Genomic DNA, 23973 nt, shown 5'->3' on the forward strand with positions numbered 1-23973 from the left:
CTTTCTATGTATTTGGTTTTCTGTTCGCTTAGTCAATTCAATATTTTTAGGATTAAGATTAGCTATCAAAATTGGTTTTTTTTTAATAGTGATTTTGTTTCTTATCTCAGTCGGAGCACAAATTGTTTATTTGATTGGATTTGAACTAGTTCTGCGAGATTCGTCTGCTTGGAGATTGTTTAACGAAGTTTGAACTATTTTAGCAAACAGATGGGATCAGACCGTTTACGATGCCTCTGATGAAGCTTGCTTGCACTGCACTGGAAAGAGTTCCTCTCACGAGGCCCAAGATTATAGAGAATTTGATGAGGAAATTTAACCTAGATTTAGTCTTCTGTCGCGCCCCGGAGGACAATGTTTTGACAAGTGGTGTTTATGGTACGTTGTTTCTTAAACGTGTCCGCTTTATTGCTTAAGTCCATTTTCTCAGCTTGGAACTTTAGGAAAAAGTTTAAATTGTATTTAGTTACTGATTTTTAAATAGAATCTAACAATAATTTGGATGGGTTTCAGAAGTTGGCATTTTTGTTGGTTGAACTTTAGTATGATTATTTAGTATTGAAAACGAATTGGCAAGTATTTGCTCTCAGTAAGTGTTCTAATCAAAATGGGTTGATATGGATATTGCTTCCTCGGAGAAGTCTGATCTTAAGATGGATTTTTGTTTTGGTTTTTAACTTCCATGAAAGCATCTTACTATTGTTAACTCATGGTATCTTTAAAACTTTTGTAGAAAGGCAAGTGGAGAAACTTGATCCCGTACTTGATTGGCTGGAGTCAGAATTTGGCTTTAAGCCTGTTGTGTACTCGAGTTTTTCCGGTGGAAAGCAGGAGGATGGTCTTGTAAAGGCCATAGAAGATCTGCTGAAGAAAACAAATGACTGTGAATTGGCAGCAATTGATGCTATTGCAGCAGCAGCTCATTCTCTAGTAATAGCGGTTGGAATGTTTCGTGGGAAGTTGCAGATTGAGGAAGCAATTGAATTAATTAGACTTGAAGAAGATCTACAGGTTCGTTCTCTCACTTGTGTTTCTAGCCTTTTCCTTTATCATACACTCATACTTTGTATATATACACATACTTTTGACTGTACCAGTCTCCAAATTTCTCAAATCTTCTGGACGATCCCATATAGTGGGATCAACACGGGGTAACGGCATAATTTAACCGGGGACTGACTTATTTGTTTACCTTTTTGCAGGTGGATAAGTGGGGTCTTGTTGAAGGTGGTCATGATGTGGATATTGCTGATCTTAGGGTTCAAATATCATCACCTGCTGTATTTCTTGGTCTTTCAAAGAGGTTATGATCTCTGTATATTTGCATTTTTTTCCGCCTGTTCACTTTGTACTTTTTTTTTGCTTTAATTTCTTATCCTAAGAGCTAGCTTCATATCTTTGAACTTGCTATAGATCTGCAAAACTCTTTGGCCATAGCTGTGAAATTTTATGGGAATTTGTTGTTATAGATCAGATGGCACTGATCACCTGATCAAATAATCAATCTTGAGTTGAGAGAACTGAGATTTTGCTATTTTGTTCTAAAAATCAATCAGATGATATTGATTTTGTCTATGGACGCAATATTTGGGTTCGATATAACCTATTTCATGCTGCGTTTTTATGCTTGTTTTTTCTTTTCGTCCTTCAATGGTTTTATTATCGAACTGCATCCTTCTATGTGGATTTGATGATTTATCATTCAGGGCTTTTCCTAGGCTTCGTTCACAAATACAATTGTTCAGGGGAAAGGAAATCCAAATGACATTAGGACATGATATGAACAAATACAATAGTTGAATACTTTGAACGAAAACGTCTAAACTTGAACAACTAATTTTCTGGACTGTAGTAACTAATGACGGTTGAACAAGTTGTCCAAGTGACTTCAAATCCATTTGAAGTGCTAGCTGCGTTTCTTGTACAACATTGGTCTTTTACCTACACGCAGAACAGATTTCATTCATCACGAGACAAGTTTTCCTGAAAATGTCTGGCCAGAAAATTGCCACGAGAAGTGCATATTCTCGACACATGAGTAGGGAAGATGATGTGATTAGTTGCATTCATGAGTTTGGATAATCTAAAGGAAATTTCTATAAAATTGCACGTGATTATGACTGTAGTTGTAAAGCATGTAATCAAACATACCTTCAAGTCAAGGCTCGTCCAGACAGCATTGCACACAAAGCGGTGGCTGTTTCTTAATGTCGCAATTGCAGCAAGCTGTGTCGCACTCATTGTTGCACCCTACAGATGACGCCTCAGTATTATGATTAATAATCCAAAACTAACAAGCTGAAGGCTCATGCATGTTTCTTACATCAACGAGGCATAGGCCGTTCTTTCGATATAATATAATAATGTAAATGTATTGTGTCTTTTTCTATAGATTTAAATTTATCAACCTGTTACAGTGACATAATCAAATGGTTCAAGGTCTTGTTGGATAAAGGAAACGCGACTGGTTGCTTGAACATTGGTCCGACCAACAATGACCATGAAAACCAGAAAACCAACTGATGCCAACAACCTCATCTTGCTGCTGGGTTTTAGCTTTGCTCCTTGTTTGCAAATTTTCTCACTAACAGCTGTTTTCATATGCAGGCTTTGTAGTAGTTGAAGTTTAGGAAATGAAACAACCTAACCCATTTTGGTATTCACAACGTAAACTTCTTTTTAAATAATGGATTTAAGAAAGGATAATTTTTAAACTCTGAATGCAAAGGTATCTATGGAGCAATCATCAGGAATCAATGACAGTTTATATATTGGCGAGTAGATGGGCATGCAAAGAGCTGATGGATCCATCCATAGAATCTTTCATTTATTTCTTCTACTTGCGCTCTAAAGAAATATTACCAAGGAATCGTCAGTGAATTGATAATTGATTCATGTGGGTGGTATGAACTCAGGAGAGTACTAGGTGACCGATGAGGAATTATCATTTAGCAATTGTTATACCTCCAAAACGGTCAAGTTGTACTATATATCTCATGGGGTTTCTTCAAAGTTCGACACGATTTATCAAAATTTTTGGAAAATCGAACACTCTATGGCGTATAGAGAAGAACTACAAGTTGATCACGTACCAAGAAAAAATGAGGCCTTATCTCTATCAGCGCTTATTAAAAACACAAGAAAACATGCTTCATCACAGTTCCACAAAAAGGATGGAAAGTACAATCGCTGCTTGTATTATTAGCTCAAACACAGTCGATACTCGAAAATTCCCCAGAAAAATATCACAGCTTAACCAATAAATTCGCAAATTACCAAGCTTCACAAGTATTCAACTTAGTGGCCCTTAGATGGCTGAAGCTTCTTAATGTTCTGAATCTGCCTTCCAGGGTTCAAGCCCTTTGGGCATGCACTTGCACAGTTCAATATGGTATGGCAACGGTAGAGCTTGAACTCATCATTGATCGATTCCAATCGCTCCTCTGTATATTCATCACGACTGTCCATAATCCACCTGCATTCACGACCACAGATTGGATGCCACATTCAATTTTATCCATAGTTTGCAAGGGATATTGAAAAAGGTACGATAATAATAAAAAGAAAATTGCTTTGTCAATTATGGGAGGACAAAGATGATTTGGAGTTCACAGGTCATGCAACAGCAATGGGAATTTGCACTGAATTTATGCACACTACCAATTTTCTGAGGCTCAAACCTTGATCGTTAAAACGAAATGCACCAGACCTATGAAAGCTTATATGAAGCTGACAATGTAGGTGAAATAGTAGTGACACCAACTACTGGTTATCCAAGTCATTTCCAAGAAATGTTGAGGAAAAAACAACGTATAGAAAACTTCCTAAATATTGTTTTATCTTTCGAAGGCGAACTTTGTTAGGCACACACTTGAGTATATCTTAATATTCATGGCTAAGAATAAGCCATGAAATTATTTGGCATATTGCTTGAAATTTTCTTAGCTGGTTTCTACCTAAGCAAAGACTTAAATAAAACTAGAGGAATCCTGTCCTACCAAAACGAAAGAACTCATTCTCAAAAAGAGGAATAGACACTGGACTCGCATAATAAGCTTAAAAAATCAAATAACTTTTTGCCATTTCAGGGTCTTAAGAAGAGATTGTAGAATGAATATAAGATCCTGAAAGGTTAACGATGCGAGTACAGTTGGATGGATAAGAGATATACAAAGACACCAAACATATGGCAATAAAGCAGAACCAATCTTGTAATAAGTTAACGCTTGTTCCATCAGTGGAGGAAAAATAACTCCAAAGAAAGTTAACCAGGTTACAGATCACCTAATGAACCAGCATGGATCGAAGTAACTTAAAAACCAGTTTTCAGCACAAATTTCCATTTCCATTTATCTAAGCATACAACAAAATGCTAAAGATTAAAATTTTAACTTTTGAGATGAATCAAAAAACGAACTTTCCAATTTCCCGCACAAAGTAACACCATGTATTTGTATATAAATCCAAATATGAATGACAATGGTGAGAATATATAAAAAAGAAAAGGACATTACCGATTGGCATGGAGCAAAGCAGCGGGTCCCAAATAGGACTCAGGATTCCACCAGTAGCTTGGGCAGGATGTGCTGCAGCAGGCGCAGAGGATGCACTCGTACATCCCATCGAGCTTGGCCCTATCCTTCTTGCTCTGCAGAACCTCCTTCCCCGGCACCGACGGCGGGCTCTTCCTTTTCAGCCACGGCTCTATGCTCTTATACTGGTTATAGAAATTGGTCATGTCCACCACCAAATCCTTGATCACGTACATGTGCGGCAACGGCGTGATCATCGTGGACGATCCCGAGGGAATCTTCGTCAGGCACGCAAGGCCGTTACAGCCGTCGATGTTCATCGCGCAGGACCCGCAGATCCCTTCCCTACAAGAGCGCCGGAACGTGAGCGTCGGATCGATCTCGTTCTTGATCTTGATCAGAGCGTCGAGGACCATGGGTCCACACTCTTTGAGGTCTATCTGGTAGTTCTGAAGCTCCGGCTTCCCCGATTTGTCGGGGTTCCATCGGTAGATTGAGAAGGTCTTGAGGTTCGTGCTCCCTTGGGCCTTGGGCTCCACTTGCTGAGCCTCCGCTTCTGAAGCCAAGAATCGCAAAGGAACGAACTTCGATGCCTGCGTGGACGAAACCCTAGAAATGGCTCTTCTCAATATGCCGGTCGCCATTGCCGAAACCTTCAGAGCAAGAGAGAGAAAGTGATGGAGAGAGAAAGTGCAGGACAGCCAAACTTCGCTTTAATAAAATGACGAAAATGGCTAATATATAGGGAGTAGTTTTAGTATGACGTTGAAGGGTAATTTGGTAATAAACGAAATATCTAAATGGCTTTTTTTATCGTTGTTCTTACTTCTTAATTTCATTGAGGAATTATCTAGTGCCGTGGATTGGTTGAACTCCCTGGTGTTTTCTGATGACGTGGCGAATTTAAAGCCGTTAGTTAAAGATGATACGTGGTTTGTTTGCAGAAGAGTTTTCGCAAATTTGTCTTGTGAGATAGTGGGGACGAAAGGGCGCGTGTCTCCCATGAGGCCCATAATATCTCATCTATTATTCGAAACAATGTCGTTTTTATCATGATGTCGTTTTTTGTAATTTTTGCCCTTTTATGTGTCGTTTTCCTTTTTATGGTAATTTTGTAGCGTTATTTTGTCGTCGTCGTCGTTATATTAAGGTTTCCTTCTCTGATTATCATTATTTTCAAGTTGCCGCAGTAGTTTTTTTTTTTTTTTCTCTCGGTTCAAAAACTATGCTGCAATTTTTTGTTTCGATATTGTTTTGTTGTTTCTTTGGTCTATGCGCTGTTGTCCCCCTGGATCATCCTGTGGTAGAAGTTTTCAAATGTTATTGTCGTTTCTTAGGTTTAATATCATTTCCTCGTCTTGAGTTCTATATTGTCGTTTCAATGAGGTTGTCGTTTAAAAAATTAGAATGTCGTTTTCATCATGTTGCCGTTTTATCTTTTGTCATAATTTTCCCCGCATTATGTTTTATGTCGTTTGAAAATTTTAAATGTCGTTTACAGTATTGTCGTGTGCCTTATTCTGTCTTTTTTATTATTTTTTTCCCCTTTTCTTTTGTCATCAAACTACCATCGCACCATTTTCAAATTTCTTTGTTTTTAGGGTGGCCGTTTTCGCTTGTCTGTATTAGGGCTGGCAATCCGGGTAGCGACACGACGACACGACTCGAAACCCGCACGAAATTAGTGGGTTTGAGTTTATCATAAATAGGTACGGGTCAGGTCGAACCTGTGAAACACGATTAAATAACGTGTCATTTTCAGGTTGACCCACCAACCCGCAATTGACCCACCATAACCCGTTTATTAAACGTGTCATATTTGGGTAACACGAATACACAACCCATTTATTACCCATATTATAAACATGTTAAAAAATAGGTTCAGAAATAGGTTAACACGACCCATTTATCACCTATTTTATAAACATGTTCATAAATAGGTTAACACGACCCATTTATCACCCATTTTATAAACGGGTTGACAAGTAATCAATGGGTTGACACGACACGTTTATGACCTGTTTAATAAACAGGTTATTCGTGTCGTGTCGTGTCAACCCGCCAATAAACGGGTCGTGTTTGGGTTTTGTATTTCGACACGATTAATAATTGGGTCGTGTTTGTGTCAGACCTATTCGTGTCAACTGAATAGGTCAATACGATACGAACACGACCCGCCAACCCGAATTGCCACCCCTAGTCTGTAATACAATTTTATTGATCTTTCTCATTTTGACACTGTTCTTTTTTTGTCTTATCGTTTGCATGGTTTTATCATTTCTCGATCTTTCTATTATTTTTTGATATTTTTTGACGTTTTCATTATCATGGCATATTCATCTTGTTGTTGCACCATGGTCAAGATTTCCGACCATTCCCCTAAATCAAGACGTCGAGAATTACAAAAGTCAGAATTGAGCTTAGCTGTTGAGAAATACCAGTTAAAGAAAAGATACTTGGGTTGAGGAATTCCAATGCAGCTTTGTGATTATAATCGATGGTTACGTAGAGAAGTCAACAAGTCCAGGATAAAACTGAGATTAACAAAAGTCTGCCGAATCAAGAGAGGATAACTCATGTCCCATATTCAAATTCAAATAGAAGATTAGATATGGGTTATCATCTACAATCATGTATTTAAATTCAAATAATTAAATATGTAGATAGATAAAAAATTTATCTCATAATGTAATTTAAAGATAGAGACATAATGTACAAGAGAACATATAAATAAAGGTTAAGCTCCTAATTTAGTTTCTACGAATAATTTTCTACTCTGAGGGAAGATCTGTACACTTTGAGATTTTGTGCATCCACAAGGGAATGTAGACAATAATATTTTATCGAACCACTATAAATTTTCATATTTTATTTTATTTTCTGCATCTATTTTTTAATCAATTCATGAATATCATTACGTGAATGTTCCCGAAGAGCTTAAATTTTGAATTGATGAATTTTTACCGTCAACACTTATCTTTTCAAAATTATGTCGTCCGTTTTTTTTTTTAAGGGATTTTTTTTAAGCTGTGTTATAATGTTAAAGTCGTTTTTTAATTGTATTTGTTCTTAGTCCTTTCAAGTGGTGTCGACGTTTTTTAAAGTCTTGTGTAGCTCTTTATTTTTCGTTGTTTTAGTTCTGATACGTTTAAGAATGCCGTCCGTTTGACATCACGTACGAAGTTGTCGTTTTCCCGATTAGATGTCGTTTTTCTGGATTTGCGTATTGCTTTGGTTTTTGCATGTTTCTTTCATATTGCCAAAGAAAACAATAATATTTCAGTTGTAGCACCATATATTCAAATGATAATAAAGGAAATCTAGCTGTTGAAATGGATTTGTGACGCAGAAATATGGTCGTCAATTTGGAGATAGGAAAAGAAATACTAATCATTGGCATAATATGTTTGATTAGCAAAAAAAGAAAAAAAATCATTGACATAATATATATATATATATATATGTATATAGAGAGAGAGAGAGTAATCAATAATAAGAAAACAACTTATTTGGTTTCACGAACTGAATTGAAAATTAAGGAAACCAAGGGAGGACAGTTTGTATCAGTATAACCAATAGGAAACAAGTTATATTTTGGCGAAAAGGAACGGGAAATGTCACAACGTTACGGTTGTGTTTGAGAATATTGAAATATGGATAATTTTGGATTAGATTAATCGGCGGAAGAATTGTTATGAAATTCGTTATAGGTTACAGATATTTTAAGTAATAAAGGTCCACAATTTCCTTACGAAATTAAATGATCACCGCAAATAAAATAAATTAATTAAAATTTCAACCATAAAAATGTCAATTATCATTAATTGCTCCCTCAAAAAAAGAATCATTAATTGCTTATCGATCAATTAGTTACTATTTAGATACCATAATGTGTCATTTTGATGTGCATGCATGATGAATATGAAATAATTGTCTATCAATAAATAAAAGAAAACCAAAAGGGCCACCTAATAAAAAGCTGGACAGACCACCTAAAAGACCAATCACCAATTGTTTATAGCCACCACCATTGTTCCTTAATACTCGCTCAAATTTCTCCTCTTTCTCATCATTCTCTCTCTCTCTCTCTCTCTCTCTCTCTCTCTCTCTCTCTCATCTGTATCCCTTTATTTCTCGAAATCTCACATTTTTCTACCAGGAATCCCCTGCGACATTCTCCAATGGCATCGGTAAGATTTCTATATTACATATGGAAGAAACTTATCATCTTGTCTTTGGTCTGCAAAGTTCATTAGATGCCATGTTCTTGAATGTTCAATGTGTGTACATTAAAATATATAATTGTGCATGTCTATGACAATTTATGTTCTATGTATTATGTAATTTCATTTGGTTTGATTTTTTATTCTTGTAATTTCCTCCCCTAAAAGGAGTTAAATTAATTTTTTAGTATATATTTTTAATTGCTATGATACAAGAAATATTAATTCATTGTGGCTGTCTTTCTTTTAAGCCATGAATGTATTCTTAATTCTTCAATAATTTTGCTGCTCAATCACTCATTTATTATCAGCCTCCAAATCCCAAACCCTACTAAAATTTAATAAATAAAAAAATGCTACTTATCTTTATTCATTCTCTCATGTACGCATTTTCAAAACCAAACTTACAATATATAACAAACTATCCTTTCTTGATCTAAACTTGTAAATACTTGTGTAAATTTAGAATATGTAGCAATTCCTTTTCTTACTGTTGTGAAATATTAGACTTGGATGATTGATTTGGAAGATTCTTTGGGGCTTGTAAATAAGACAATGCTAAAACTTTTTCTTCTTCTTCTTTTTTGTTTTTTGTTTTTTTGTTTTTGTTTTTTGTTTTGATAATCTGTGTTCTGCAGCAGGACAAAGGTCGGCCGTTGCCGAAATTCGGAGAGTGGGATGTGAACAATCCTGCTTCTGCAGAAGGATTTACAGTCATATTTAGCAAAGCTAGAGATGAGAAGAAATCCAATGGTGTCGTTTCGTCTAGTGGGGCAACAACAACGACACAAAAGAATGATAATTCAGCTAAACCTTCAGAGAATTGTGATTATCCCCCCATGGTAACATAAATCACATTATATTTACACAATTTATATTAAAAATTCTTCACACAAAACATGTTCAGAATTCAAATCGTTATAACCTACTTTTCTCTTTGGATATTGCAGAAAAAATGGTTTTGCTGTTTTTGAAGCCAAAGGTCAAGGTGAAGCTATTGAAAGAAGGGAATTTATGGCGGTTACTTTTATATATGTAATTTCCAAGTCCTTCTCATGTTCCTTAAGGGGTTTTTTTTTTTTTTTTTTTTTTTTTTTTTTCCTTTCCCTATGAATGTAATTTAGGAAGAAAAATGTGACAAACGCATGAAAGTACATTGTCATAAATTATTCTCAAATTGCAATAAGCATATATAGAACATGAAAGTGCAATACATTCAATAACATATATAAATGGGGACACCTGGTGACAAATAGATACAATATTATAAGCCATATAAACACAAATATACTCTTTACGAAATCATAAACATAAGCTAAAACAAAGTCCTAACAACTTTTCTAGTTCAAACTATCTAGTCACGAACTAAATTATCTAAACTACACGACAACAGAAGCAACAAACGACAAAACAAAGAGCGAAACGATGACGAGTTTGGAGGCACCAACAAGTGATGAAGCAGACGATTTGCCACCGTCGGATTGAGACTGATCCCCGGGAGTCTTGACCTTGATAATGAGGTGTTGGCCCCTCTCGCAGTGACCAGAAACACCACTGATGAAGTAGAATGGACCGTAGTGGTCAAGCTTGAAAACGGTGTTTCCTGTGTTGGAGAAGAAGTTTGGCCGACTTGAATTGCACTTTTTGTAATCTTCCTGTGACACCTCCATAACCGAGTCTTTGCTGTACTTAAAACCTTCAAAACAAAACAAAAGGTAATAAAATAATTTTTTTTTTTTTTTAAATATAAGATTGACAAACGTCATGTTCGACGTGACCTAGTAATTTCATACTTAACTCTGCTATAAGGTATAGAATTTAAATCCTCGATTTCGAGTTATTAAAAAAGGTCATGACACATGATGATATATGTATATATAATATTATATCTATGACTATATTAATAATGTGGGTTTTTACTTACGAATGGTGTCGCCGAGTTGGAACCTGTTTTTAGAGGCCCAATCGTTGTAGATTTTGCTGTCGTTTGATGGTGGGACGACCCATCCTTTGGGTCCGCCAACTTGGAACTCAAAGCAAAGGACTGAGAGGCTCTGGAGAGAAGAGAAGATGAAACAGAAGAGCAAAACTGCTCTCACTGAGTTAATAAAAGCCATTGGGAACGTCCAAGCTCCCGGAAAACGACACTATTACACAAAGTCACAAACTAAACAAAAAAAAATATGTTTATTGGAAATTTTAGTGGTGGTGAAGTTTGAGGCAGAGTTCTTTGCCTTTCTTGGGCATTTATTTATATAGAGAGGCAAGACAAGAGAGGTTGTGATAGAGTCAGTTACACTCTTTTTTGGAGAGTTGTGGGCGTTGTGGAGGTACGTAGTGGGACGTTACAACGTGGCTGACTTTTTTGACTTGTTCTGGGCCGCCGAGGGCAATTTGGTAATAATGGAACACATTGCCACCTTTTTTTTTTTTTTTTTTTTTTTTTAAGGAACACTTTGGCGGTTTTTTTTTTTTTTGGCAGTTGTTTTTTTTTTTTTTTTGACGAATATTAATTTAGTTATATTGTGCACGTTGGTTAATAATGGTTAGATCATGGGGTCACGACTCATACGTGATCTTTGCAAAACAAACTCACGAGAAGGTTTTGGGGCACGTTTTGTTGAGGGAGACTTTTTCTGAACATTATAATTTGCTCAATAATTATAAGATTACATTCTAGCATTTTCGATTCTCAACCAGAAGGAAGTAGAAGTGAGCCTCCCGTAAAAATAAATAAGAATCACCGGATTTACACTCTAAATTCAGAATCCACAAGGAAACACCTCGAATTACCATCTCGATAATACAATATTTTCTCAAAACTTTACATCGTCAGGACCAATCGTATATTACAAGTATGTATAACATTTACATGAATACCGAAAGTTAACAATTTATACCTCAAGCCTCAAATTCACCTCTAGTCAACTCTAAAAGCTTCACATGTCTCTTTAGCCACACATCACTGAGAAAAAAAAAATTAAACAATAAAAGGCAAGCGAAAGGTATGTCGTCACCATATTACAAGGTAACATATAGGCTTATCATGCTACATAAATATGTCAAGCCCTTTAAAAACTAGAAAAACAAATCATATATATATATATATATATATCAATATAAATTACATTCAAATTTTTTTAAAAACAGTAGAAACATCACATGAATCTCATGAGCCAAAAACAATTAAAATAAAACTGCCAAAGAAAGGATATAATCAATATCCTACTCTTCTTCCCCGGTTTCCTTTATCAAATTCTCTTTTCTATTTAGTTGCCTAACTCCCTTCTCCTTGCCTCATAAGTGTGTGTATATATATTTATATATATATATATATATATAGGTAAATAAAATGAGCTTTCGAAAGACTTGTTTTTGGATCAGGCGGTCTAGAGAAATTAAGGAGATAAGCACATGAAAATTATGTGGGATGGCTAGAAGAATTTTGGGGTTATTTTGCAAATTTTGAAATTTAGGATAAAAATTATAATTTTTCAAAACTCGGGGTCAAAAATGTAATTTCACAAAACTTTGGATAAAAAATTTCAAAATTTCAAAATGCACCAAATATCAGTTTTAACCGTAAATTTTATAAAAATTTCACTCAAATTTAAAATATGCCCATTTATAAATAATAACTCGTTATTCAAAATAAACGGACGTTACAGAAAGCAACAAAATTAATTTTCCTCTATGAATTAATTAAGGGCGGTTTAGCTATCGTCCTATGTATATGTAAGCTTCGTCACATTCCGAATTTTTAAGCTGTCACAGATTTTTCAGTTGGATTGGTTTGTCATTCAATTGCATTTCAATAAACGTTTTCACCTGTTCTGATCGTCGTTGTTGTTTTATGTTTTTCAATACTTTGCGTTGTTTCCGAAGTTCCTCTTTTTGTCGTTTTTTCTTTGCTATGTCGTTTTACGAATTAAAGTTATTTTCCAACTTTATTGTCCTTTCTAGTTTGATGCGCTTTTCGTCCTTTCAATCGCTGTTTTTATAGTTGGATGTCTTTTAACAAATACATTGTCGTTTACAATGTTATTGCGTTTTTACTTTGATGTCCCTTTTTTTTTTTTTGTTCTTTCATCTTGGTCAAGCGTTGCTTTCCTTTTCGCTCTTTCTGTTGTTATTTGATAATATTTTTCGTTTTATTCAGTTCTGTTTCCCAATTGTCGTCATTTTAAACATTCGAAAAAGTTCAAAGAAGTTTTCTGTCGTTTAAAAATTAACGTCGTTCACTGTGTTTCCTGCCGTTTTTTCCATTTGATGTTTTTTTGGCCGTTTCGTTGTTTTTAAGTGTGGTTGCGGTTATTTATCCGACTTTCTCGTTATTGTTGTCCAGTTTTATTCTTTTACCATATTCTAATTATTGTTGTTCTCTAATATTCTCGTCGATTTAATTTAAAAGTCTCTTCTTTTTTTCCTCGAAATTTAGAAGTCTCTTCTTAAATGATGTCGTCTGATGTTTGTCCGTTTCTGATTTGTTTTTAGCGGCTTCTTTAATAATACCGTGATTTAAAATTTGTCGACCTTCATTCATTCCTAATTTCATTTTTCATGGTCGTTGTTTATTTTTTATGTCGTTTTGAAATTTCATTGTCGTTTTTTATTTTCCTCGTTTTACGTGCTGTATCTCAACTCATGAAAATTACTACCCAACTTCCTTAAAAAAAAAAAAAAATCACTGCCCAACTGTAAAGTGTAAGAAAAGAACTTTACAGAATCCACGTAGATCATATGCAGAAATTTGTTGAATACAAATTAGATTTTTATACAAGACCGGTAAAATACATTCTTCTTAGTCCCAGCATCTATATCAAGAAGTTATCGGTGTGCAATGAAAAAAAAAAAAAAAAAAAAAAAAAAACACTACTAAGATTTCGGATGAAGAGGTTCAATATTTCTCGTCGTCATGCAATTTCTACTTCTCTTGCAATTACTTGTGACTCCTGATCAGAACCATGATTGCTTGTTTTAAACTTGAAGGACTTTGAACTAAACAACCCCGCAAAAGCGCTCTTCGACCTTCGAATTGTTTCTTTTGCGCTCTTTGATCTCTGAATTGTTTGACGCTTTCCATTGTTCTTCTCTAGTTCATCTGATAAGGATCTGACTAGTTGCTCAAAACGACGCCGAAAAGTTGGATACCTTGAGATAGATTTAGTGATCCCTAGGAGCCTGTCATCAGAATATATGGTGGCGGAAATGAACCACTTATCAGATGAGGAAGAAAGATTAGTACAACATTTTGATAAGTTTTTGCAGCATCACCTCCGAGCTAAAGCGTCGAGCTCTGCTCGCTTACGCTCCGGTTCAGGGGATGGACCAATGTCTGCATCTTTCAACCTTGAAGGATCACCACTCAACAGAACCAACTTGCAAAAGTAACTCTCTTCTGCCTCGGAGAGGTTTTCTGCTCTAATCTGCTCCTTGATGATCAATAAGGGGTTGAGAAACCAATCAAACACGACATCTTTCGGTCTGTTTGTGCTATTAATCTCAGTGTTGTCATCTACATCAACAGAAAATACAAAAAACAATTAACAAGACTCCTAAAAGAAATGAATAAAGTGAAGTGTATATAACAAAGAAAAAGAGATTTGACTGACTTAACAATATGCCTCCAGAATTAGCTTTTGAAGAGCGTATGAGTGTCTGAAGAAGGCAATAAGCTGGTAAGCCAGTGCCAATAATGCTGCTACCTTTACCAGACTTGGCATCTTCAATGTCTTGAAGGCTTATTAGTCCTTCCGAAACCAAGAGTTCTCCATAATGTTCACACTCCTTAAACAAGCTATCAAGAAGCTGCAAAAGTCATGAAAAGAATTTTCGTTTCAGCAACTCAGTCACGAGCTAAACAAGGGATGATTTTGGACATCAACACTTAACTTATATCTGACAACTAGTCTAATGTAGATTCAAGTGACAACAATACCAGATCAGCGAAAAAAAAGTGACAACAAGACCAAAGAAATTTATGTAGGATACCTCAAGTGGCTTCAAATCAATCATGGAACCTGTCTGGGAATTTCGGAAAGAGCCGGGCCTTGAGAAGGAAGATCCACGAGATGTTGTCCTAGATAACGCATCCTTCCTTCGGTAGCAAGGTCTACCCACATAAAACAAAATAAAATAAAATAAAAAGATATGTTAATATAGTCAGAGTAACTCGAGATCCGAAACATTAAAATATATAAGAGCTGAATTAGAACCTTGGGAAACATGACCCTTCAGGCATATCAAGAACATCATTGCTGTATTCATCATATATGGCAAGGGAGGCAACAATATAGCAAAGCCCAAACCAGAAAGAGGACTCCTGCAATCCAAATCCCAAAGAATCTATTAGAGGACGTTTGGTTCATGGATTCAGAACCATGATTCAGAACCATTCTCGGTTTACGTGTGTTTTTTGTGAGAAAAACACTGTAGCGAGCCACGAACCATGATCTGAACCATGACACGGATCCTTGCTCCAAACGCATCGTTAGTATGTTGTCCAAGGTCTAGGTAACGAGAACATCATCATAACTCTTAGCAAATAAGATGATGTCATTATATCTAACATGATAAGAAAAGAATCTATTTTAGCTGTAGCACCAAGAAGCAATAACCTGATAAACGATGGCCCCAGCGAACGCACCAAGAAAGATACTGGCCACGATGGAGGCCAATACTGCCCCAATGACAGCCAGTGGCCAAAGTAGGATAGCAAGACCTGCGAATGGCACGCATATCGTTTCCAAGAAAGGGCCTTCCCGACCTACAAGGTCATGAAACAAGCGATGCCACCCCTTAAAGAGCATATAAAAACCTTTGAATAGGGCTATAACTGAGATCACCGGCCAATCAACAATGAAACCTAGGACGCCTGCTACAACTGCACCAGGAAGATAAAGAATTCTGCGGAAAGAAAAGGCAAAAATGAGAGTTTGTAAGAGAAATAATGGACATCGCTAAAAGTACAAATCAAATGAAAATGGCTTGCAAGACCAGAAAAAGCAAGTTACACAACAAAATCGCAAGACACTAAGGGGTCTTCATTCTCCAATATCACATATCAATATCACTGTAGTTGTGATAAACGATGTAGTTTTCCCGTTAATGTTTGTCATACAAGTAACTAAGAGAATGGCATTCTGTTATGAATGCTAGTTATTGCTAAGGATTAATGGTGAAAATTTAGCCTCTACTTCAGGGATTTTTTTTTTTGAAAGTAAATAACAAGAGCAATATTATAATAGGAGAAATGCTAGCAATCACTCTTTCTGGCACTGTCTTTGTCACTCTTTGACATAAAGAGTGATGCTAGAATTTCTCTTATAGATCCACTCTGCAAACCTGATCTCATAGTATTTTCCATTTGGAGGCCCTTGTTCCCTTAAATCATTCATAACTGAAAAGTAAGAATGGTGGCAAACATCCTTCAGATCCCTGATAAAGGTGAAGCATCCTTTGAAAGTGCTGACAGTTCCATCCTACAAACATTATGAATCTTCTTTTCACCAAACGCAACAAGAGAATAATGATTGGCAGCACGAAGTATCATATAAAACTAGCACCACAATATCGAAAACATACATAAAAGCAGTGATACAATTTGCTGGTCTTCCCTTCTTCAACAGCTTTAAAAGTAGCCATTACTGGTGAAAGAAAGCCGTAGGCTGCTCCGCCCACAATGCTTCCAAGAATACCAACCACAGGCCACAATATCAAAAGTATAGGTAGCACAGATACACACAGAACAAGCTTTAGAACTGGCCCCAATTTTTTAGCCCTGCCAATTAAAGAGAAAGAAGAATTAACCCACAAGGGAAAACAAATAAAAAGAAACTAAAAATAAATAAATAAATAAAAATGCAAATGGCTACGAGAGAGTACCACAAAATGCTGTAATAAGCCCAGACACCGTGTGGCAGCCAAAGAACAAGTATGATAGCCAAGTTTCCGGCTGTCATGATTAGACAAATCACGGGGCATAATATGATACCTGAAACAAAAGACGGGTGTTTGGTTTTTTCATATTTAGACAAAGCAGACAAACTAAACCTTCAAGTCTTGTACATTAAACTCTGTGTTCTAATCTCTACAAAATGTCAGCAAAGTTCATCACACTGACTCAAAAATACCAAATCAGTATCATCACTTTCTCAACTTAAGAAAAAACAACATGAGCAAAACTATCTTTTGAATTGGTTCTAATTTCTATAATCATGAATGTGATGCCTGCCCATGAGAGAGTTCTGCAAAAGAAACAGACCCCCCTAAAAAGGATAAAACATTGACTCAGCAGAAAAGGGAAAAATAATCCAAATGCGTAAGCATTGAAAATGCTATCTAAAACAGTACCACAACAATCAAACATACTAGATTTTAACTGAGATAGAATAGTAATAACAGAAAAGTCCGCACAACCATTCCAACACAAGATTTTCTTCAACAAAAATACTGTGAATTTCTTTTCCAAATAAATTACTCAATACCTCAACCCTACAACCGCATAAGCAGTTTGAGCGCAGAAAATATATTAACAAGAAAAAAAAAGATGGAAAAATCTCAGAACAGATAACAAATATTAAAGATAAACTAACACTAACCTTTAATATGGCCAAGAAGCAAAAGGCCAATGAAGTAAGGTAGAAAGCGAATAAAGTTCCACAGAGAAGCCCAAATTCCTTTCGGAGGTTCCATTTCTTCTATTCACAACTCGCACAAACCAGATCTTCCTAACATTATTTCATGCCCACCTGACACTCAAACGCTAATACCTCTTTCTTGACCCCAAAAAAAAATGTAAAAGAAAGAAAATTTCTATAGACCCATGTCAGAAAACTTACTCAAAATCCGTAATTTAGTTTTGTTTTGGCACCAAAGACCTCGAATCTTGTAGTTTCAGAAAAAGACGGGGGCAGTTTCCATTTCGTATTTTTGAACATTGGAACTTGGAAGTTCGTGGATATGGGAAGTTACTGATGATAGAATCAGAGTTAGGCCTCCCCAGCCAAACTCCTTCCTTAATTTTCCTTTTTTTTAAATTTAATTTCGGATTTTTATTCTTTGGGATTTTTTTTTTTGCTGAATTATTCTTTGGTTCTTAAATTAAAAGCAAAGCAACTTGGGTTCTGTTCTAGTTGTAAAGGTAGGGGGAAAAAAATAAAAAATTTTGTAATTTAAAAAAAAAAAAAAGAAAAAAAAAAAAAGAAGATTGGAAGAATGACACAGGAGTGAAGGAGGTGTGTCATCAGGTGGAGTGGCATTAGCCAAAAACAAGCGTGGGATTAGCCAAAAAACAACAGTAACCTAGGGGCTCCTCTCTTAACTAATCACCATGTGCCCGTACGTGGCACAATCTGACAAGACAAATTATTCTAAAAATTTAAGTTGACGTTTGGATCATAAATTCAAAATTATTTTTAATTTATGTATATTTTTTATGAGAAAAAATACTGTAACGAATAACGAATCATTATCTGAATCATGGTACGAATCTTTACTCCAAATACAAACTAAAAGTGCAATCTTTTGTTTGGACGAAATTTTTTTTATTGAGAATTTATATTAAATTACCACAAAATCATCATTTTTCTTGGAAATCTTTTTATGGAGTTTTTACGTATTTATTTATTATTTATTTTTTTGGTAAGAAAACATTCATTATTTATTTAATATGATGATTCGTAATTTATTATAGTATTTTTTCTCATAAAAAATATATATAAATTAAAAATAAATCTGAATAATTTACACGTCCACTCAAAATCTTATGGAAACCTGGCTGGTTATCTTTTGTCCTTGATCTTCGAGCTGACCAACGTGGACCACAAGAAACTGAATTAGTTTTAAAACCTTTTTATTAGTTACAACGTTTTATATCTCCTTCCGTGAAGTGTCCTGTAATAAAAAGTGATACCATACTCGATCGAAGCTATTGTAGAAGTTTGACAAGAAAACAACATACAATATACCAATGATTTAAAAAATGCCAGGCGCACTCAATTTAGTTTTCAAATCACTTTCTAAAATAGCACGAATGAAAATAATAGGAGTTTCTTTAGTAGGAATAAAAAAAAATGAGTTATCGGTAATTTTTAATTTTTAGTCATCAGATTTATATTAAAAATTGTATATTTTATATATATTTTTTAATCTGATGTGATTTTAACTAAATTCACGATCAAAAACTTATATTACTGTTAAGCAGGCTTGCCGGAAAAAGTTTCAAAAATAAAAACCAATAATTTCGAAGTTCAAGCAAGTCAAAACAAGTTTTTATTTTGTCTTTACAAAAAAAAAAAAGTGAGAGTTGCACTCAACATCTTATAATAGAGTTGGGAATCAAGATTACAACTACCTATTTTGTCCATCTTATTTGTATTATTTTTTCAAATAAAAAAAAGAAACAAAAATTTCCTTCACAAGATTTTGCTGCTCAACATAAGATGTTGGAAGTTTTATTTTCAAGGTGTTGATGTTGGTTAAAGTGTAGAAAACAATCATTGTCAAGTGCAAGAGTGCATTACTTATGCTCCACTGGGTAGGCTGAAGACAGCAGGCAAAATAAGAATGGACAAACAGGAACCACTCCATGTGATCTTTTAGCTTGTTTACCTTAATTATTCAGATTCTCATGTATTATTTCTATTGGAATTGATACGGGGTAAACAGATATACCTTTGTTTTGTTTATTTAATCCAAAAATAAAAAGGTGGCATTTGTTTATATTTCAAACAAGCTTACTTTTTCATCTATTAGCAAACTTAAAATCACTGAAAATATAAAAATAACTTTCCTTTTTCTGGTACAAAAGAGAGAGCATCAAAACACATGCTTATCTACCAGCAACAATTATTGCATAATTCTAATCTTCACAAGTCTATATCAGCATATTAAGTGGCACACCAAGAAAGGCCGTCATATTATAAACAAAAGCGAAAAATGTACAAAGATATGAAATGAATCTATCATACAGGTTCACGGCACCAAAGGATTTGGTTCTTTTTCTGATCTATGCGGGTTATTTCCTGTCTACCACATGGTTGAGTCCAGCTGAATACAAACATTTTCTGACTCGTAAAAATTCGGTTAGTTTTTCATTCTTCTGCAACTTTCCCTTTTCTTTCAGGCGGTCGAGGTCCTAAAAGTCTTAGGTCGATTGTCGCACCATGATATTGTGATGATTCAACCACTATGTCGTAAGCCTTTGGAGCTAGACGGAGGCCTTCATTTTGAGCCCTCAAGTACAACTCATATGCAAGCCTCGGTTTACAATCGTTAGCTAGAGCCTCAATCAGCATTTCGTAAGTCACGTTGTTTGGAGTAATGCTCTGAGCTTTCATGCGGTGAAACCACTCAAAAGCCATGTCAATCATATCATTGCGTGCACAGCCGCTGATTATTGCATTGTATGTCACGACAGTTGGCTCAATCCCTGATGACACCATCTCATGAATGACGGTATCGACCATGTTAAACTTCCCATGTCCAGCGAAAACTGAAGCCATAATTGTGTAAGCGTACACGTTTGGTCGGATACCAACCTTGAGCATATGCTCCCAGACCTGGCGAGCCTCGTCATAGAGTTTTCCTTTTTCAAGGGCACTAAGCAATGCCCCATAGGAAAGGAATGTAGGTTTTTGACCTTGTTCCACCATTCTCTTGAAGATCTTTACAGCAGCAGAAGTTTCTGAAGCCTTGGAACAAGCAATAAGAACTGCGTTCCATTCCTTACTTCCGGGTTTTAGGCCTTTCTCTTCCATCTTGTTAAGCAACCTAACACCCCACTTCCAAATCCCTCTTTTTCTAGCTGCAGTAAGGAGAATGTTAAAGTGAGACACTATTATTTCATATGACATGTTGTTTGGCTGTGGACCTTTGTCCAACAAATCCTCATAGATTTCCAAAGCCGTCCACCACCTCTTAGCTTTCCCCATCAACCAAATCGTGTGGTTGCACACCGACAAACTTATATCGGAATACCCTTCTCTTATTCTGTCATACAATTCTTTTGCCACTAGATGATGTTCTTCACGGGTGCAAGCCCACAGTAAGCGTTCATGTTCTGATCGACTGGGAGGAATCCCGGCAATATCCATCTTTGTTAGAAGTTTTAGAACATTGGTACTCAAGTTGTCCTCATTTACAAGCCAGTGTCGCATCACTTGATAGCAAACACGTATTGTAAAGTTCTCAAGCTTAACAAACTCATTTTCCCAATCTTCATCATCATCTTTGCCCATCTCTCCTTTCTGATACTTTTCTCTGATCTCAACAAAGAACTTAAGTGCTCCATGCCCATCCTCCATCCTCCGGTATGCCAACAAGGCTGTAGAATAGGAAACTGGAGATGGAGTTAGACCCTTCTTCCGTATCTCCTCGAGAACACTAAGGGCCTTGGTACCTTCTCCATTCTCCAAGTGAATTGCCATCATAGTATTGTAAGTAACAACATTGGGAACCACTCCTTCCTGAGCCATATAATTCAAGACTTTCTCCATCTCTCCAAATTGTTCAGATTGCTTCACCGCGCCCAAGAGACTATTGTATATGAATAAGTTGAGGCTAATTAAACCATTGTTTTCTTCTTTCTTTCTCTTAAGCCACTCAAGAAGAGCAAATGCAGGATCAAGTAACTTTTCTCTACCTAAACCCCTAATCATGGTTGAGAACACTTGAGGTGGCAACTCGCCCTTGTCCTTAAGAACTTCATCTACATCATCCGCCGTTTTAGCAAACCGTAAGCTCGAAGCTAGTTCCCGAACATCGACCTTACCCCCCTTCTCTTCCCTACTCTTTTCCTCACTCCCAACATCTTCTATTACTTTGTTTTCTTGTTCTTCATCACCATTATTATCATCACCACTCTCTATTCTCCCCAGAAGAAGATGACCATCACTCAATTTTCCTGACAAACTACATTCCGAATCCAATTCTTCTATCCGAATTGCGCTCCCAACTGCTTGTTCCTCCAGTGCCCCCGCCAACGCAACCGAGGCGCCTAAAGAGCTCTTCTTCTTAGGCTTACAAAAGCGAGCAACTTTAAGCTTAGAGAACCCAAATAAAAACCCGCATCCCAAATCAAATTTTGGCCTATCACAGAAACCCCCATATCCAACACCTCTAGAATTCCTTGTAGACAACACAAAACCAGTAATTCTACCATGACAGACAGGAAAGTGAAAACCAAAATCCAATACATTTTTCCTTCTCCTTCTACTACTGGTTTTAAGAGAAGAGCTCTTTTCAGAGCTCAATTGTGGTACAATCCACAAGTCACCCTTTAAGGGCCAAGTGCTTAAAGCTTGCATATTTCTAAAGAATTTACAAGTAAAGAGAACAACCCAGAATTGAAAATCTCGTGAAGGAGAAAGATGAGGTGTTCTTCCTTCTCATATTGTGCTTTTCCGGTTACCAAAAAGTTACTCTCTTTACAATGACCAAAGGAAGAAACAAAGGACAAAAAATTGTCTGCTTAATACGGAGTATATAGATTTATCTGAAGATTGGAAGTGATGGGTTGCATACCTGAGTTTGTAAATTTGCAGAGAGAGAGAGAGAGAGATAATTTGTAAAATTGGGTTCAGCTGATTCCAATTTCCAGTGGAGTGAGTTTTCGAAGTGGGTTTCGGTTTTCTCTTTCAGTGATGCTGTGGATTTCTCACAGCCATTCAATTGAAAATTTGCAGCGACCGGTGAAGAAAAATCAGTGTAAATTGTAATTAAAGAAAATAAATTATAATGGGCCATAATTCAGCCCATGGATCTAATAGCAGCAAAGCTAGCCGACAGATCCCATGGGCCTAGCATTCAGAACATTGATCTAACTGGGCCAAGTTTTCAGCCCAGTACTTGATTATTAGGCCTTCTTTTTTTGGGCTAATAAATGAACAATTCCGTGCCGAAATGAGAGAAATCACTTTTGGAGAGTTGGGATCGCGAATTTGTATTTGGAAAAAAAAATGATAATAAATTTACTTTAAAAATTCCCCTTCAATTATATGCGACTCTTTAATTATAAACATGGGTTTTAAGGACTATATTTATAAATCTTAAGAACCATCATATCAAATTATCAAAATATTATTGAGGAAACGTACTTGAATCCATAGTAGCGACAATTAATACTTTACAGAATTATTACGCACCGGTTATTGTCTTCTTTAGTCAAATTATTATAATTTTTTAATAAGGTATTTCTCTCTAGATGGGATAAAAGTGAAAGGAATGATTTGACGTATTGAGGACCATAATAACCTAAATGACCTTATATATTGAGCCAATAGACACCTATTAAACCTAGTTGGATCAGTATTGAGTATCCACTCATTAAACCTAATTGGGTTACTATTAGGTATTCACTCAATTAGTCTATACCTTGTTAAGAGACTTATTGGGCTGTCCTAATTAGGCCACTTTATTAGCCCATTAATTAAAGAGTAGTTATATTTACACCCCAAAATTTTATAGATGTCCCCACTAATTAATACTTGTCTAATAAAGATTTTAAAAATCTATAATTTTATAGATATAATTTTCATAATACCTAATTTAACCCTTTCATACCCCACCTAATTTTAAACTTGATTTTATTTATAAAATAATATAATCTCTTTCAACTATTATAAATATAATAACATAATCTCTTTCAACCATTAATGTTATATTTTCTTTTTTAAAATTAATGCAATTCTCTTTACATTTATTTATCAATTGTCTTTGTCTTACCGAACAAAAAATCACAAGAACAACTCTCCACATTTGATCCTCACAAAATTGCTCCTTTGATTGCTTTGGCTTATAATATTGTTAATAGACAAAACTAATGAAGACTTGTTCTTCGTTTCTTATTTTTAGATTAATTTTGGTTTAGTATAAAGTAAAAAGTGGGGTATATTTTTTATTCCTTTGAAAAATACTTTCTAATTATAATTAATGTGAGTGTATGCTCTTTTATTTTCTTTGAAAAAATATTATTTCCATTTATAATTAACGTGGGGTATGTTAATGGGTTTAATGTAATTTTAATGCATGCAAAACTGTAATAAACATAAATTATGAATTGGTGGGGCATTAATAAATTTGGTGGATAAAATATAATTACTCTTAATTAAATAGCATAATGTAATTGTTAATTAAAATATGTGGCCCACATTAATAATAGGAAATATAATTTCCTAACATGATACTCTTTGTAATACTTTGTCCCCTGGTCGTTAAAA

At 35.4% G+C, this 23973-nt stretch overlaps 6 protein-coding genes across 11 annotated transcripts in view; 2 read left to right on the plus strand and 4 right to left on the minus strand.

The window, feature by feature from the left end:
• LOC21400668 (ATP synthase mitochondrial F1 complex assembly factor 2) overlaps positions 1-1604 on the plus strand; it is a 2635-nt gene extending 1031 nt beyond the window's left edge. Inside the window, exons 2-4 of the mRNA XM_024175574.1 lie at positions 204-378; positions 734-1011; positions 1203-1604. Of these exons, the coding sequence (XP_024031342.1) occupies positions 204-378; positions 734-1011; positions 1203-1310 (561 nt within the window). The 3' untranslated portion in view covers positions 1311-1604. The remainder of the gene's footprint in view (positions 1-203; positions 379-733; positions 1012-1202) is intronic.
• A 103-nt stretch (positions 1605-1707) lies between these two features.
• On the minus strand, positions 1708-5237 carry LOC21400669 (succinate dehydrogenase [ubiquinone] iron-sulfur subunit 2, mitochondrial). Of its 2 annotated transcripts, XR_002903574.1 has the most exons (4): positions 4515-5237; positions 3277-3475; positions 2152-2250; positions 1708-1941 (listed from the first exon to the last, which is right to left on the minus strand). XR_002903574.1 is itself a non-coding variant. In XM_010113352.2 (2 exons), the coding sequence occupies exons 1-2, from the start codon at positions 5174-5176 to the stop codon at positions 3298-3300; spliced, it is 840 nt and encodes a 279-aa protein (XP_010111654.1). In that variant the 5' UTR covers positions 5177-5237; the 3' UTR covers positions 3090-3297. The 2 variants fall into 2 exon arrangements, 1 of the variants encoding a protein (XP_010111654.1); XM_010113352.2 differs by lacking the exons at positions 1708-1941; positions 2152-2250 and having other exon boundaries at positions 3090-3475.
• A 3418-nt stretch (positions 5238-8655) lies between these two features.
• On the plus strand, positions 8656-9818 carry LOC21400670 (RPM1-interacting protein 4). 3 transcript variants are annotated; one of them, XM_010113353.2, is made up of 3 exons: positions 8656-8722; positions 9394-9597; positions 9706-9818. In XM_010113353.2, the coding sequence occupies exons 1-3, from the start codon at positions 8714-8716 to the stop codon at positions 9727-9729; spliced, it is 237 nt and encodes a 78-aa protein (XP_010111655.2). In that variant the 5' UTR covers positions 8656-8713; the 3' UTR covers positions 9730-9818. The 3 variants fall into 3 exon arrangements, with proteins under 3 accessions (XP_010111655.2, XP_024031351.1, XP_024031350.1); XM_024175583.1 differs by having other exon boundaries at positions 8712-8722; positions 9397-9597; XM_024175582.1 differs by lacking the exon at positions 8656-8722 and adding an exon at positions 8789-8812.
• Positions 9819-10134: 316 nt separating this feature from the next.
• LOC21400671 (early nodulin-like protein 1) lies at positions 10135-10872 on the minus strand. The gene is made up of 2 exons (XM_010113354.1): positions 10680-10872; positions 10135-10451 (listed from the first exon to the last, which is right to left on the minus strand). The coding sequence occupies exons 1-2, from the start codon at positions 10870-10872 to the stop codon at positions 10135-10137; spliced, it is 510 nt and encodes a 169-aa protein (XP_010111656.1).
• A 2759-nt stretch (positions 10873-13631) lies between these two features.
• On the minus strand, positions 13632-17863 carry LOC21400672 (uncharacterized membrane protein At3g27390). Of its 3 annotated transcripts, none has more exons than XM_010113355.2 (11): positions 17596-17863; positions 17356-17454; positions 16640-16748; positions 16340-16535; positions 16100-16236; positions 15373-15661; positions 14971-15077; positions 14747-14867; positions 14368-14563; positions 14030-14270; positions 13632-13936 (listed from the first exon to the last, which is right to left on the minus strand). In XM_010113355.2, exons 2-11 carry the CDS (start codon positions 17447-17449, stop codon positions 13669-13671), a joined length of 1758 nt encoding a protein of 585 aa, XP_010111657.1. In that variant the 5' UTR covers positions 17450-17454; positions 17596-17863; the 3' UTR covers positions 13632-13668. The 3 variants fall into 3 exon arrangements, with proteins under 3 accessions (XP_010111657.1, XP_024031334.1, XP_024031333.1); XM_024175566.1 differs by having other exon boundaries at positions 17356-17484; XM_024175565.1 differs by having other exon boundaries at positions 17356-17505.
• A 1689-nt stretch (positions 17864-19552) lies between these two features.
• Positions 19553-22431, minus strand: LOC21400673 (pentatricopeptide repeat-containing protein At3g46610). Its single transcript, XM_010113356.2, has one exon. It carries the CDS (start codon positions 22060-22062, stop codon positions 19849-19851), a length of 2214 nt encoding a protein of 737 aa, XP_010111658.1. The 5' UTR covers positions 22063-22431; the 3' UTR covers positions 19553-19848.
• Positions 22432-23973: the final 1542 nt, after the last annotated feature.

Source organism: Morus notabilis, unplaced genomic scaffold (assembly GCF_000414095.1).
Source record: "Morus notabilis unplaced genomic scaffold, ASM41409v2 Scaffold168, whole genome shotgun sequence".
Lineage (NCBI taxonomy): Eukaryota > Viridiplantae > Streptophyta > Magnoliopsida > Rosales > Moraceae > Morus > Morus notabilis.

Bases quoted from the DNA above. Each gene is read 5' to 3' on its own strand.
- LOC21400669 (XM_010113352.2), bottom strand. From the start codon at position 5,176: ATGGCGACCGGCATATTGAGAAGAGCCATTTCTAGGGTTTCGTCCACG. The intron at 3,476-4,514 runs GTAATGTCCTTT...TCGTGAATGCAG, and splicing joins GCTTTGCTCCATGCCAATCG to GTGGATTATGGACAGTCGTG.
- LOC21400670 (XM_010113353.2), top strand. The intron at 9,598-9,705 runs GTAACATAAATC...TGGATATTGCAG, and splicing joins ATTGTGATTATCCCCCCATG to AAAAAATGGTTTTGCTGTTT.
- LOC21400671 (XM_010113354.1), bottom strand. From the start codon at position 10,872: ATGGCTTTTATTAACTCAGTGAGAGCAGTTTTGCTCTTCTGTTTCATC. The intron at 10,452-10,679 runs GTAAGTAAAAAC...TTTGTTTTGAAG, and splicing joins CCAACTCGGCGACACCATTC to GTTTTAAGTACAGCAAAGAC.
- LOC21400672 (XM_010113355.2), bottom strand. From the start codon at position 17,449: ATGGAACCTCCGAAAGGAATTTGGGCTTCTCTGTGGAACTTTATTCGC. The intron at 16,749-17,355 runs GTTAGTGTTAGT...CTTTTGTTTCAG, and splicing joins GCTTCTTGGCCATATTAAAG to GTATCATATTATGCCCCGTG. The intron at 14,868-14,970 runs GTTCTAATTCAG...TTATGTGGGTAG, and splicing joins GAAGGGTCATGTTTCCCAAG to ACCTTGCTACCGAAGGAAGG.
- LOC21400673 (XM_010113356.2), bottom strand. From the start codon at position 22,062: ATGCAAGCTTTAAGCACTTGGCCCTTAAAGGGTGACTTGTGGATTGTA.